We start from the raw sequence: 15,516 nt of genomic DNA, 5'->3' as shown, positions 1-15,516 counted from the left end.
AATATTCAATGTCATCTCTCGGACTATACGCGAGATCGCGCGGGGAAAGAAATGAGAAAAATTGATCTCAATCAATGCCGCCGCTCGATACCTAAAACGACCGTAAATGCAGTATATACCGCGAGAAATTGAGCGGTCGATCGCGCGAATGCGTATACATATTGTATATAAAATCGTCTCGCCTACGATACACATTGTACGTTGGAATTTATAAACGATTAAAATAATGTTACACATTGATTGTATATATACACACAATGCGGCGATTCGCGTGACTCGACGAGCTTCGGGCGACTACGACAATATAAAATAGTATAATCCACTTGAACAATGTGTCTGAGTCGCATTTAATGCAAATGACTAATGTACACAATTTTTTCTTCTTCTTTTTTTTTCACTTTTATCACGAAAATAAGGCGCGATATCGGCCGAAAATCGTACAATAGAGATTAATCGGACAGTACATGATGTATCGGATCGCTCTTAATTCTTTGAATAAAAATATAAAAAAAGAACGAACTCGATTTGCAAGTGTTTCCAGAAGTCGATGGAAAGCCGTCACAGCCGCAACGTCTTACAATTAAGCAACGAGCTTCGTAAAGCCTGCTTCGAATAGTCCAGGAAGAAGATTCGCTTCGAAGGCTCGATCGCGCACGAGATAAAACACGTTCCATAGCCGCGAGATCGGTATAATAAATCTGTATCGCGCAGCGTCCGATCGATCGAGATCAGCGCGAAAATTCAATCGTATATGTTTATTATTGCTACCGCATCGTGTATACGCTGAGGCGCATCGAGATAAGCGATTGTCGATTTTTATAACGAGTTTATTGCTTGGCTCTCGAGTCTCGCGCGCGATACATACGCACGGTTCGGTGTATATAATAATATACACACACACACTGATTTTGCATCGAGGTATCATCGCCTTGAGCAGCTGCCGATATTGTGCGTGCATCCTATGTGTATACGTTGATGCACATTATCGAACGCGCGCGCACTCGACACGACGATCGTCCCGTCGACAAGCGATACGGAGCGAGGCGAGAAATTGAAGAATACATAATAAGCGATGCCGATGTGTCGATGAACGCGAGCGAAAAAGAAACTTCTCGATTGCGATTGTAAGGTACTTACAGCCGAAACGGCGTGTAAAATTATACTTTAAGGCGAGAGAGCGTAAAAATTTAACGCTCGCGTATGGTCTATATATCCGTATTCCATGATTTACGCCGGCGATAGGATAATTTATATCGTTGACACACCGATAACTCGTCTCTTTTTACTTTTTCTTAAAAATAACAATATATCTTCTTTAAAAAAAAAAAAAAATAGTTTTAATAGTTTTGTCAAGCGCATTATCGTAGAAAATGGTCGCGACAAGAGTGCGGAAATTTTTGAAGTGGGCATTAATACGTAATTTCATGGAAATTTACCGCAAGTCATCGATCGGTACATCTTCGAGAACAAATTGGGAATTGTCAGATTAAAGAATCTACAACTTTTAACAATTAGATAAAATATCTTCGCGATCCTAAATTCTTTAAAATTTTTAAAGTACTTCAAAAATGTTATTTTTTCTGTACTCAAAACACTCGACCGAACTTTTTTCGATTTCTGGGACCAATTTCAAGGTCTCGCACAAACGCAAGAGCTCCAGTCGTATCTCGAGTCAACAGCTGATTCGCGCACTTTTGTTTACGTCGAAATTCGGTCGTGTTTATATCGAGGCACACGTGACCCTCTCTCTCTCTCTCTCTCTCTCTCGTCTCTAGCAGAACCATGAAAATTGCCAATGGACCACTGTGGTGCTTACTGTACATCGTCGTGCTGTTATTAGCGACAACGATAAAATCGATCTTTGCCGAGGAGGAGCAGCAATCGTCAACGGGCGTTTACGCGAACGACGATCGACTCGACCGGACCGTGGAGAATAGGGTGGACGTTCTGAGTATTCTCGATTTGCCTGAAAAACAAACGACGACGAGCAATGACGACGACGACGACGACGACGACGATGATACCAAGAAACAGAATTCGGCGTCGTCGGCGCGTTACATACGAGGCATCTATGAAAGTATCGTCAACGGTAAGTGTACTCGGCTATACACCGTGTAAATTTGTGCAACGATTGTGATAAAAAAATTCATAGGAAGCAGCGTTGACTCGGAGCCCGCGACGATGGGCAGTGACATTATCATGACGTACGCACGGACGCTCGACGACGACAATTTGAAAAATCGATTGCACTTCGACGTATCGAGAACGCCGACGATCGGCGGAGTCGTCAAAGCCCAGCTACACTTTTACTCGGACGGCTCCCTCTTGGACGGAGATCGACGGCTATCCATTTACCAGCCGGAGGACTGCGAACCGCCAGTGGAGAGTGGAAGGTGGACGATTATCGATATCGTCCGGATCGAGGCGAATCGTCGCGGCTGGCTGACGATCGACGTATACGAATATTTGGATAAATGCGTGAATCACGGGCGCGAGCTGGTGTTTCGGCTCAAGCTGAACGGAAGCGGCAAAGGCGACAGGTCGAGGCTGCTGCGATTCATGAGCCAGGAAGCCTTCGTCGTGGCTTACTACGAGTCTCGGAACAGCCAATCTCTAGACAGAAGCCTCTCTGCCGATCGTTGGAAACGCTCGAAAGCACCACCGGCAGCAGCAGCAGCAGCACCCCCTTGGCGAAAGCAGAGAAAGAAGGCGAGCGAGGGCGCGTGTCGACTGCACCAGCTGTACGTGCGCTTCGGCGATCTCCAGGCGATGCCGGACTACGTGGTGGCGCCGGACGGCTTCGAGGCCGGCTACTGCGCCGGCGGCTGTCGCTTCCCGCTGAGCGCCGACGCCCACACGACCAATCACGCCATCGTCCAGACGATGATGCACGTGCTGCGGCCGGATCGAGCGCCGGAGACGTGCTGCGCGCCGGCCGGCTACGGCGACGTGGCCGTACTGATAGTCAGCGAGGACGCCAAGACGCACACGATCAAGAGGTATCCGAGGATGAGGGTGACCGAGTGCACCTGTCAATGATGATGATGTTTTTTGTTTGTTATTGTTTTTTTTTTTTGTGCGTTGATATTAATAGTATAACGAGCGTGACTCGCGAGCGTGGATGGTTTTGTAAAACACGCGCATGTACGCGACGCGTCGTTGATCGATGCGTGTATCATGTACAACGATGTGAGTCAGGCGAAATTTTTTGTACTCTTTGAGAGTGAAAAGAGTCGATTCGGCTGCGTTGGGTTTGTAAATATTTAAAAAAAAAAAAAAATAATAATACGAATAAAGTATAAATGAATGTGATCAATCGTATATATGCGCAGCGTCGCAATCTATCGCGCGTCCTAGTTTCGTTCTTTCAGTACACAAGTACGAGCGAATCGAGCTTTGACGCTTCGAGCGCAATCCACTCTACGCTATCTGTGCCGTTGCGAGGGAAGCTTTCATGGATCGTGGGAGACATCGTCGTCGATAAAATACGTCTCTTCTCTGTTTCGTCGTTGCGACGTGTTATCGATAAAAAAAAAATGGTAAAGGTAAGGTACGATATAACGAATGAGCGGCGCCGATGAGTAATTCGCGAGTATATCGATGATTCGATTCGAGGGTAAGCATTTAATTTTTGATGATCGCTTTATTAAGCTCGGATTTTCACTCGAAGGGTGATTTATAATGATTTGAATTTTGTGACGAGCCGAATCGATTTTTGTTTATGATCTGAAACAAATAGAGATTAATGCACAAAAAATTATCCTGAGCTAATTAATGTACGGTACTGCGGCTTTTAAAGTTTAATTCGATTGTCGGTCAAAGGCCAATAATAAGAGACCTTTCATTGCACTTATCGCGAAAAAAATCAATAAAGTCTCAGCTTCGGGTGAATGATCATTACAGTTTATGCAATAAAAATTTCGCCAACTGGGCAACATCAATATAAATTAATTGAATACTATTATTTTGAAAATTAAGACTAATTTACCTTTGTAAATAAAAACAACAACAACTACATATAAAATATTTGGAATACATACTTCAGAAAAAGTAGAATTTTTGCCCACCGAGAATGATAATTCGGCAAAAATGTTAAATCAAGTCCGAGTTTGGACGTTTAGTATGTCTCATGGTGAATTGCACTAATATTTTCCAGATACACTTATTATTTTCATGAGTTTCATTCGAATAAAAGCGCCTTTTGTATCTTTAGCCATAGTTTTATAGTTACCACTTCCTTCAAGAGAACACGAAAAAATGAAAATTCGTCATAAATTTTTTATTTTATGAAAAGTTTCAGCGAAATAATTTCCTCATTCATCAAAAAAACAGTTGTATAAAATAGCAATATGTATTTACCTACTTGTTCATGAGTTACTGAAAAAGTACTATTGTATTTTGTATATATGTAAAGTTTAATTGTAGTACCAACTCACTTCTAGATGGCGCATCCAATACCAGCAAGTGTGAATGTAAAGGCAACGATACAAAAATAAGTCGGTGTCAGTTCTAGAAATATTAGCCATCTAAGTTCGATCGAAAATTCACAATATAATTTTTCCCGCAATCCGAGAAAGACATCTGTCCTCTTTGAATTTTCGCGCTCGCGCGTCGCCTATTCCGCGACGACTCCACTGCTGCAGCCGCTCACCCACACGCGTGCAACAATAATAATAATTCTGCTGCTGCTTGCATGACAGTCGACAGCCTTTGCCGCGTTCGCGCATGTATACACAGCAGCAGTAGCAGTCAATAACATCTCTACTACAACACGCACGGAGGAGCCTCTCGCTCGCACACATGCTAATCGCAAAATTGGATGCTCCGCTTTGCTGCTGCTGACTGCTGCTCTGTGCTCGTCGATTTTATCTCGCGTCGTCGTAGTCGTATGTACCACTGCGGCACACAAATGTCTGCGTGACATTGATAAGATCCTAGTCACTCGGAAATTGATAGTGCTCGCGCGAATCATTGTCTCTTTCGTGTCGCTCTATATATATATCTCGAGTATATACACGCAGGCCGCCAAAAGCTTGATATATAATACGAGATCATGTTGTACCAGTATTTCTGACAGACCCGACGACGATATCTCGCGTATACACGGCTGCAGCACCGCTGCCGCTGTCTTCTGCAAGTCTTCCGTCGTGAGCCCGTCTTTGAGTCATCGATATCGTAGGACTGCGCGCTGATAAAGTAGTGTCGGAGGCAAAATGTGTGGAGGCTTTACGTGCTCTAAAAATGCCCTCACGGCCCTAAACGTATTGTACATTGTAAGTATCATTTTTTATGTGTATTAATTAACCATGCTGTACTTTGCTCTAACGAGTCTGAGCCAACGAGTCTATATTTGATTAGCTTATCAATGCAGCATATTTCAATTAAAAAATTACCCTTGTTGACGAGACATTCTCTCTATTTGTACTCCACAGGTTGTTGCTATCATATTGATCAGCGTTGCAGTTTATGGAGAAGCGTCGTCTCTGGTTGCCAATTTGCCCATCATCGAGGGCATTCTGGCATGCGGAGTGATACTCATTCTGATCTCCATCCTTGGCTTGATCGGAGCTGTCAAGCATCATCAAGTCCTGCTATTTTTCTACATGCTCATTTTGTTCCTGTTGTTCCTGGTTCAATTCAGCATTGCCTGCGCTTGTCTGGCTGTGAATGCCAAGCAACAAGAACAACTCGCTGAACACGTATGTATCAGAAAGTTATTCATTCTATAGTTCTAAAGTTTGATTATATTTTATTAACTTCATGTGACTTCTACAGGGTTGGAATCAAGTTGATGAAAACTTGAGAGAACAAGTTCAGAATACTTTCCATTGCTGTGGCTTCAATAAAACAACCACTACAGATCATTTCTCAGAGCTTGTATCAACAACTCTTAAACCTAATGAATTAACGTGTGAAGAAAGACAAACTGTAAGCATATGAACTATTGCAATAACTGATTGTTAAAATTTTCATTCAACTTTCATTCTTTTTATTGATTAATTTTCTGAATTGACAGGCAATATGTTGCGCTGGAAGTCTTGATCAAAATTGCAAATGCCCAGCTTGTATGGAAAAGTTACAATCAACCATTGATTACGCATTTAAACTTTGTGGAGGCATAGGATTATTCTTCAGTTTTACTGAGGTATTCATTATTTCCTATATTCTATAAAACAACATACAATATTGTGATAAATGTAAAACTTATTATGAATGTTCAGTACTAATATGATTTGTTCAAATGTTCCAACAGTTATGAGACATTCATCTAAGACAAATTCAACATTATTTGTTTATTAATTACAGTTCGTCGGTGTGTGGCTAACAGTGCGCTACAGGAATCAAAAAGATCCGCGAGCTAATCCTAGTGCTTTTCTCTAGTCTAACAACATCGCCATGTCCCCTGTCTCTCTATACGACCATCATAACAGATGGTGGGTGCTTTCAATGTTTGGTTGTGGTTACAATTTTTTTTTTTATAATAAGCTACAATTAAATATATATTTTTTTTTGTAAAAGAATTGTCTAGAAAATAGTATTGATAACTAGCATACAGATTTTGATAAAAATTTTATTGTTTTTATGTGTCTCAGTTATTCAAAAATAATGTTACTGTCCATCTGTATTCTAAGAATCAATTCAAAATGTTAATTTAAATATTTGTAAAAATAAAATTTCACTCAACAGGTGATTGCAGCATTTTTGGCTAGAAGATACAGAAATCAGTTAGATCCTGAAGAAGCAGCTGCTCGAGCTATGTTCCCAAGATCAAATAACTATATTTACGAATAAACTCTCAGTTAGCTCTTTGGCTTTTTTGAGTTTCGTTTTTAATGAATGACTTTACTAATGCTTGATTATACTAACTAGTCTGATTTTAATTCCAACAAATTTTTTATGAAATACAAACTTTTTTTTACAATTGATTAAAAAGAATGTGTGCAAATGTAAGAATTTATTTTTAGCCAAAGAACAACTTCCTAGGTATCATGATCTTTACGATTATTATATTTTAGATCATGATATGTAGTTCACTTTTAAATTCTCAAATGTGATAAATGGTTTTTGAACAAAAATTTCTCCAAATTTACAACTTAATCCAGTATCTGTGGTTTAACGTAAACAGTTTATAGTTTTCAATAGTACATGTCATAAGTACAGAAGAAAGTATCGAAATTCTAAAATTGCAGTATGTTTTCTAGTTTATAGTGACTCCATAGTAGTTTTAGTAACGAGATTATTTTATAAATAATTTGTAAAACATTCCACTGCAGCCATTTTTATTACATGTTTAAATATTCTGTCATATAAGCGTTTTTAATCTATGTCCTCGAGTCGAGCTCCAGTAAAAACTGTTCACTTCCAAATGTAACAAAAATTAACGAAAATAATTCTTGTTCCAAATAATATCAATAATTACTGTATATGTGTATGTTTCTGCGGTGCTAATGTAACAAACAAAAAAATAACTCTTTGCGAAGCTTGGAAAATGCATCGCGCATGGGTAGCTTTGATATATCCATTATAGAACTATGATACGATTTACAAGATAAGGAAACTTTATCGACTGAAAAACAATTTACCAAACAAATACGAACGAAGCGAAGAGAGAGATAAATTTAGATTGTGCATCGCGCGCGCGCGTGATGACAAACTAAATATATAACTAACTTATTTTTTATTTAAACAAAAAGAAACTAACTAACTAACGATCGAGCATTTTGTTGCGCGCGAGAGCTGAAACATTATATATATTGACTATTGTCTCTGCCTATACGTATTATAATTGTATCCAACTGCTTCGAGAAACGAAACGCTTGCTATGATATACATTTCTTTGCGATGTGAAAACTTAAAAAAATTCAAATGAATGTAATACGATGTGTACAAATATATTAAAGGGAAAAACACGAGCTATGTGTTAAACGAATTGAACTTATATCGTCGATCATTATAACTTCTTGCATACTTTTCGATGTAATCCTAATAATATCGTTCAATTTGTTTAAAGCAATAAAAAAAAAGGAGCCAAGTATTTAAAATTTCAAAGAGCTGACGATTACGTTGATGATGATACATTTAATCGTATGTGTAACGTCTCTATCTTCTAAAATACTCTAAGCTGGAATAAATCATGTGAAAAATTAAAAATACACACACACGGCACGCAATCTGACTTATCAATTCTTTACTCATCCTGCTATACCGCTTCTGTTTTACTCCTATGTCAATCATCGTTTTTAACGAGGGGAGACTGCATTCAACGGTCGCACGTTTATCAAAGCTTTATCAAAAAGTATCGCTATCGTTAGCATTTATGTTTTTTTCTTCTTCGTCTTCTTTATTTTTTTCCCCCCGCACACATTCTAATCGATCCGCGACATCGCGCACTGCCGCCCGTCCGTCTGTCCGTCATGCAGTCATGTTTTATCGCATCGAATTACGCTGGAGCGCGTAATGTTACTTACGCGCGGGGCGGCCTGTGTAGAGGAAGAAGAAGAAGAACTGAAGAAGCAGCCACCAGTCGTGAGCCGATCGATCAGCTGTACACAACGCGAGAGAGGCTACCGCTGCCGCTACAAAAATAATGAAGATTTTCCGGCGAATTAGTTTGTTACCGTTGTTGATCGTCGTCTTGATCGGTGGCTGCGGTTGCAGCAAGCGCGTAAACAAGTACGATAAAAAATGCCAACTGCCGGACGAGCTCGCGGAGGAGATCGAGTCGTACGCCCCCGTGGTGAGACTCATCGTGAACGAGGCCGTGAACGGTAGCTTTCGCGGTGTCGTCTGGCGCGAACTCGCCGATTTCGTGGACAAGTTCGGCTCGAGGCTCGCCGGTACCCAGAATCTCGAGGCTGCCATCGATCACGTGCTCGCGAGGTCCAAGGAAAAGAAGCTGGACAACGTTCACGGCGAGGTGGTCAAGGTTCCTCATTGGATCAGGTACGAACAATTTCGTTTCTTTTGGCATCGTTGCTATTTTTTGTTGAAAGCTCGATTAAATGAAAATAATCGCGCGCAGAGGCCAGGAGTCGGCCAGGCTCTGGGAGCCGAGAAAGAAGGATCTGGCGATGCTCGGATTGGGCTACAGTGTTGGTACACCGCCCGAGGGTATATACGCCAAAGCCATCGTCGTGAAAAGTTTCGCCGAATTGCAAAAAAGAGCCAATGAGGTAAGTTTTCACCCACTTACAATTTTTTGTCCATTCTATTTACGCGTCGTTTCGCAGGTTCCTGGGCGCATCGTGGTGTACAATCAGAAATTCGTATCCTACGGCAAGACCGTCCAATACCGATCTCGTGGGGCCAGCGAGGCGGCGAAACTCGGCGCCGTGGCGGTCCTCATCCGATCCGTCACCCCCGTGTCCATCTACTCGCCCCACACCGGCATGATGGACTACGAGGAGGGCTGGAAGAAGATCCCGGCGGCCTGCATCACGGTGGAGGACGCGGCGATGCTGCAGCGCATGGCCGATCGCGGCGACGAGTTGGAGATCTCGCTGCAGATGGAGGCCAAGCTGTATCCCGATCTCGAGTCGAGGAACGTCGTGGCCGAGGTGCTGGGCAGCGACGAGCCCGAGAAGGCTGTGGTGGTTTCCGGACACGTGGACAGCTGGGACGTGGGCCAGGGTGCCATGGACGACGGCGGCGGAGCTTTCATCTCGTGGGGCGCTGCTGTTCTGTTGAAGAGTCTTGGATTGAAACCGAGACGCACCGTTAGGTATGAGATTTGAACTTGATAGTTGAGAAAAATCTAGCTCGATTTGACTTGAAAGTGAATATATGTAATGAAAAGGTGATTCAAAAACAGCCTTGGGAGTCTTGGCTAATTTTTAAGAAATTTAGACACAAAAATTCATTGAGAATAATAATATTAGTTGTAAGTAAAATCTGAAAAAATGAAAATGTTAATGAACAAAGGTTTAATGATAGTTTAACGCTCAAGGTTCGAATAATACACATTTCAGCTCAGTTTTTATTGAAATTTTAGAAAAACATTTATGTATTAGTAATTACATATTTACAATTGTCAATCATCATTTCTTCTCGCACTTTTCTCAAGCAAAATCGCTTTTTGTTCAAATTTTCATTAGCATTTGTCGCGCGCCTAAACTTTGCGAACTTCATGGATTGTTTTTTGGTGCTTCAATAACTTTGACTTATATACAAATTTCTTCTCGCAGTCGTCGCATGCATAATTTTTGCGACCATCTTGGACCACTTTATGGTGTCTATTCAACTGGCCTAATTCCACGAATTTACTTTCGCACCCTTCGCATGCGAAATCTCTCAGACCTTCGTGTATTAACTTTTGGTGATTGATCAAACTGTGTTTATATCCAAATTTCTTTTCGCACTTGTCACTTGCGTAATCTTTATTACCGTCATGGACTGATTTTTGATGCAAGATCAAAATCGATCTTTGTCCAAAGTTTTTCTCGCACTTGTCACATGCGTAATATCTGTATCCATCATGGACTGTTTTTCGGTGTTTCGTCAAATTAATTTGAAGTCCAAATTTTTTCTTACATAAATCGCATTCGTAGTCTTTGCTACCTTCGTGGACTGTCTTCTGGTGGTAGAGCAAATGACTTTTGTATACAAATTTCCTCTCACATTTGTCGCGTGCAAAATTGTTGTGATTTTCGTGTATTGTCTTTTGGTGGTAGAACAAGTTCGGTTTTTGTCCAAACTTCAGCTCACATTTGTCGCACGCGTAGTCTTTGCAAGCTTAGTGGATTGTTATTTGGTGGTAATGTAAATGCGATCTTTGTCCAAATTTCTTCTCACACTTATTACAGGCGAAATCTTTTCGACCATCGTGTTTTATCCTAAAGTGAGTGAGCAAATTTGATTTTTGTCCGAATTTTTGCCCACACTTGTCACATACAAAATCTTTTCGACCATCGTGAACTGTTTTTAGATGGGTGAGCCAAGTGGCTTTGAGTCCGAATTTCTTATCGCACTTATCACAAGCAAAATCTCTGCGACCTTCGTGGACTGTTCTTTGGTGACCGAGCAACGAAATGGAATGTCCGAATGTTTTCTTGCATTTGTCGCATGCGTAATCTTTGCGACCTTCGTGGACTGTTGTTATATGCATTAGAACATGCGATTTCTGTGTAAATTTCTTCTCGCATTTGTCGCATACGAAATCTTTTCGACCTTCATGGAAAATCTTTTGGTGCCTGAGTAAAGACCAATGCTGCCCAAATTTCTTTTTGCATTGGTCGCATGCGAAATCTTTTTTACCTTCGTGCACTGAATTTTGGTGCCTGATCAAATGAATTTTTCGACAAAATTTCTTTTCACATGCGTTGCAGGCGAAATCTCTTCTTTTTTCGTGGACTGTTTTTTGGTGTTTCAACAAATCTGACTTATATCCAAATTTTTTCTCGCATTTGTCACATGCATAATCTTTCCGACCCTCATGTACTGTCTTTAGGTGGAGAAGCAAAAGGGAATTTTTTGGAAATTCCCTTTCGCAAAAATCGCATGTTAAATCTTGGCAACCCTCGTGAACTGTTTTTATGTGAAAGAGTAAATTCCGTTTACCTTCAAATTTCTTCTCGCACCTGTCACAAGCGAATTCTGTACGATCTTCGAGTACTGCCTTATGGTGCTTATGAGATGTTTTTATATGTAAGAGCAATCTCTGTTTGGTATCAAATCTCTTGGCACACATTTCACACAAGTAATTTTTGAAAACTTCGTGAAATATTTTTTTATGCTTGAGTAAAGTTGATTTATTTTCAAATTTTTTCTCGCACTTGTTGCATGTCAGATCTTCACGATTTTTGTGGACTAACTTTTGGTGTGTAAATAAACTTGATTTTTTCACAAATTTTTTCTCGCACTGCTCGCATGCGAAATCTTTTCGGACTTTGTGATCTAATATTTGATGTCTACTCAAATGACTTCGGAACTCAAATATTTTTTTGCACTCATCACATGCATAATTTTTCGGATCATTGTGAATTGTGAATCGGTGGGTTATGATGCTTGATTCTAACGTAAATGACTCGTGGCAAAAATCACAAACGTGTGGTTTTTCGTTTGAAACAACATCGTCGTGTTCTCTTGAATTATTTTTCAAGACAACCTCTTCGTATTTTTTCTGATTTTTATCCATCTCAGTATCTAAAATAAACTTTTGTCCTTTAATTTAATTTCTCCGAAAATTAATGATTTAAATTTATCTTCTGGTATTATGAATTTGTTTCAAGGGGAAAGATAACATTCAAACTAATTTATTTTCACTGTAAACATGATCATTGTGTTGAGGTCCAAATCGTTTATGATCGTATTGTTTACAATGGAATTAACGATTTATCTGTTTATACATTATTCTCACAATATTTGAAGTAATTTATAACTCTTACTTGGCGACGATTCCTTCGAGAAGTTTGTTGGCCTTACAAAACCACGTACTCCAAAACTATTCCGACGGTCAACATTGAGTTGCCGCAAAAGTCATCGAGTACATAGATCGTTACACACATGTATGATAGAAAATTTTGATTTTCATTTCAAAATTAAGATTGGCATGCTCTAAAATTCGCCACTGCTTATACTAAATCAAAAAATTTTTGTTTTATTTTTTATCACCTAGTATCGATCGCTACGATTACTTTTGAAAAACTTAAAAAACGGTTGACCATACGATAACAGAAAAACCATTAATTTTATCGACCTGAAAATTTTAGACAAAAATCTGCTCGCATTGGTTGAAAAATAACTGCATGACATCATTTTTTAATTTAGAAAAATATGTATACAAATATTTATTCATATTTACAATTGTCAATCATCATTTAATATCGCATTTGACTCATGCCTAACTTTTGCGACCCTCATGGGCTATTATTTGATGGTAAATCAAATGCACTTTTTGTCCAAATTTTTTTTCGCAATAATCGCATGAAAAATCTTTGCGACCTTCGTGGATTACTTTTTGATGTTTTAGCAAATTGCTTCGGTTTACAAATTTATTATGGCATTCGTCACATGAGTAATCTTTGTGACCTTCGTGAACTGTCCTTTGGTGTAAGAGCAAATGCGATTTTCGTGCGAATTTTTTCTCGCACTTGTCACATGTGAAATCTTTATGATGTTCATGGACTGTCTTTTGATGACTCAGCAAATGTGATTTTTTTCCAAATTTCTTCTCACGCTTGTCACAAGCGAAATCTTTCCGACCTTCTTGAACTGTCTTTTGGTTTCTTAAAAATCTACTCGAACCACCAAATGTCTGCTTACAATTATCGTTTGAGAAATCCTCGCGACCTTGATGGATTATTATTTGGTGCTTCAATAAATCTGATTTTTGTCCAAATTTCTTTTCGCACTTGTCACAAGCAAAATCTCTGCGACCTTCATTGACGGTTTTTTGATGCCTCAACAAATCGTTTTTCTTTCCAAAATTTTTTTTGCACCCGTTGCATGCGTAATCTTTGCGACCTTCGTGGACTGTTGTTATGTGTATTAAAACATGCGATTTCGGTGTAAATTTCTTCTCACACTTGTCGCATGCAAAATCTTTGTTACTTTCGTGCACTGAATTTTGGTGCCTGATCAAATGAAATCTTCTTTTTTCGTGAACTGTCTTTTGGTGCTCATGGGATGTTTTTATATGCAAGAGCAAACTATGTTTATTGTCAAATCTCTTGGCACACATTTCACACAAGTAATTTTTGAAAACTTCGTGAAATATTTTTTTATGCTTGAGCAAAGAGGATTTATTTTCAAATTTCCTCTCACACTTGTTGCATGTGAAATCATGGTGATCTTTGTGTACCAATTTTTTGTGCGTGAATAAACTCGATTTTTTCACAAATTTCTTCTCGCACTTGTCGCATGCGAAATTTTCATGCTTATTGTGAATTGTATTTCGGTGTGTTATGATGCTTGATTCCAATGTAAATGCCTCCTGACAAATGTCACAAACGTACTTTTTGTCGTTTGAAGCAACAATTTTGCGTTCACTTGAATTATCTTTAGACACAATTTCTTTGATTTTCTCCTCACTTTTTTCCATTTTGGTGCCTAAACTGATCCTTCAATTGAGTGTCACAAAAACTTAATGATTAAAATCTTTTGGTGTTATGGCTTGTTCCGCTGGGAAAGACAACATTCAAATTAATTTATTTTTACTGTAAACATGATCAGTGTGTTGAGGGTTGAGGTTAAAATCGTTTATGATCGTATTGCTTACAACAGAATTACCGATTTATTTGTTTATACATTATTCTTACAATATTTGATATAATTTATATAATTTAAAACTCTAACTTGGTGACGATTCCTCCGAGAAATTTTTTTTTCGAAAATTATTATATTACTCTGAGAACATTGTGTAAATTCTTCCATTTTAGTTAATTCTAAGCAGAAAAATATAAGGAGTATTATACTAAAATTTTAGAACAATATAATTAATGATTTTTCCTAATTCGCGTGGGTGAACTTGAAAAGCGTTGTTTCGAGAAAACAATGGTAACAGAAGATACGATACCACTGAAAAAGAAAAAAAAATTCATACATTTTACTTTTTTTTCCATTGAAAATAAATCTTCGGAAAAATATAAATTTCTTTAGTTTGCAGGTGTATGTTTCCTTTAAGATTACATTTCTTTCATTTGAAATGATTAATAATTTTTATCGAGCAAGATTTTCAGGTAAAAATTTCAGCTTTATAATTTAAATTCAAGCTGAATTATCGAGTCTAATCGAGTTGGATTTCCGGTCAAATTTTCATCCAAACAGAGTGCTAAATTCAAATGGATCACGCCAACGTTGCTCTTTTTTTCTCATTATAGATCGATCATGTGGACGGCCGAGGAGTTCGGCATGATCGGCGCGTCGCAGTACGTCCAGGCGCACAAGGCCAACGAGAGCAATCTGCAGCTCGTGATGGAGTCCGACATCGGTACCTTCAATCCGTTGGGTCTCGAGGTCACCGGCACCTCCACCGTCAAGTGCATCCTGGAAAAGATCCTCGGCCTCGTGCCGGGCATGGGCCCGCTGGACATCCGCACGCCCCAGGCCGGCCCCGACATCGAGGAGTGGGTCAACTCGGGCGTGCCCGGCGCCTCGCTCTGGAACCAGAACGATCGCTACTTCTGGTATCATCACACCCAGGCCGACACCATGTCGCTGGAGAATCCCCAGGCGCTGGACCGGGGCACGGCGCTGTTCGCCGCTGTGGCCTACGTCGTGGCGGATCTCAGCCTCGATCTGCCGAGGCACGCGCCCATCAAGAACGGCAAGGGAAATTATCTCAAGAATTATTGACGATCGTATTTTTTTTTTTTTTTTTTGAAAACAATCGATTAGCTTTATTCTCGTCATCGTAAAATAAATATGAATTCTATTACAGAGAGACACGTTTAAAATTGTATATAGATATATAATAATCTTTGATGTTTTTTCTTGTCCATTTAGAAGTTGTGAATTATTGCTTTTTTTATAAAATTTTTCGGTTGGACTCGTCACAGTGAGTCCTCACAATATACTTGT

The 15,516-nt window shown here is 39.6% G+C and overlaps 3 protein-coding genes across 4 annotated transcripts; all 3 read left to right on the top strand.

Moving 5' to 3' along the window:
* The first annotated feature begins 1,536 nt into the window (after positions 1-1,536).
* LOC106657008 (protein 60A-like) lies at positions 1,537-3,298 on the top strand. Its single transcript, XM_014378238.2, has 2 exons — positions 1,537-2,089; positions 2,153-3,298. Exons 1-2 carry the CDS (start codon positions 1,783-1,785, stop codon positions 3,037-3,039), a joined length of 1,194 nt encoding a protein of 397 aa, XP_014233724.1. The 5' UTR covers positions 1,537-1,782; the 3' UTR covers positions 3,040-3,298.
* A 935-nt stretch (positions 3,299-4,233) lies between these two features.
* Positions 4,234-8,166, top strand: LOC106657078 (tetraspanin-31-B). 2 transcript variants are annotated; one of them, XR_001339503.2, is made up of 6 exons: positions 4,694-5,273; positions 5,433-5,699; positions 5,776-5,928; positions 6,017-6,145; positions 6,307-6,434; positions 6,688-6,779. XR_001339503.2 is itself a non-coding variant. In XM_014378364.2 (5 exons), exons 1-5 carry the CDS (start codon positions 5,214-5,216, stop codon positions 6,790-6,792), a joined length of 714 nt encoding a protein of 237 aa, XP_014233850.1. In that variant the 5' UTR covers positions 4,234-5,213; the 3' UTR covers positions 6,793-8,166. The 2 variants fall into 2 exon arrangements, 1 of the variants encoding a protein (XP_014233850.1); XM_014378364.2 differs by lacking the exon at positions 6,307-6,434 and having other exon boundaries at positions 4,234-5,273; positions 6,688-8,166.
* A 280-nt stretch (positions 8,167-8,446) lies between these two features.
* Positions 8,447-15,509, top strand: LOC106657076 (carboxypeptidase Q-like). Its single transcript, XM_014378362.2, has 4 exons — positions 8,447-8,943; positions 9,023-9,173; positions 9,231-9,721; positions 14,817-15,509. Exons 1-4 carry the CDS (start codon positions 8,588-8,590, stop codon positions 15,289-15,291), a joined length of 1,473 nt encoding a protein of 490 aa, XP_014233848.1. The 5' UTR covers positions 8,447-8,587; the 3' UTR covers positions 15,292-15,509.
* The last annotated feature ends 7 nt before the right edge of the window (positions 15,510-15,516 follow it).

The sequence above is a fragment of the Trichogramma pretiosum genome, unplaced genomic scaffold, assembly GCF_000599845.2.
Source record: "Trichogramma pretiosum strain Unisexual culture from Peru unplaced genomic scaffold, Tpre_2.0 scaffold145, whole genome shotgun sequence".
Classification (NCBI taxonomy): Eukaryota; Metazoa; Arthropoda; class Insecta; order Hymenoptera; family Trichogrammatidae; genus Trichogramma; species Trichogramma pretiosum.
Note: the sequence above shows the minus strand (reverse complement) of the source record. Positions and strands in the feature narration are given on the sequence as shown.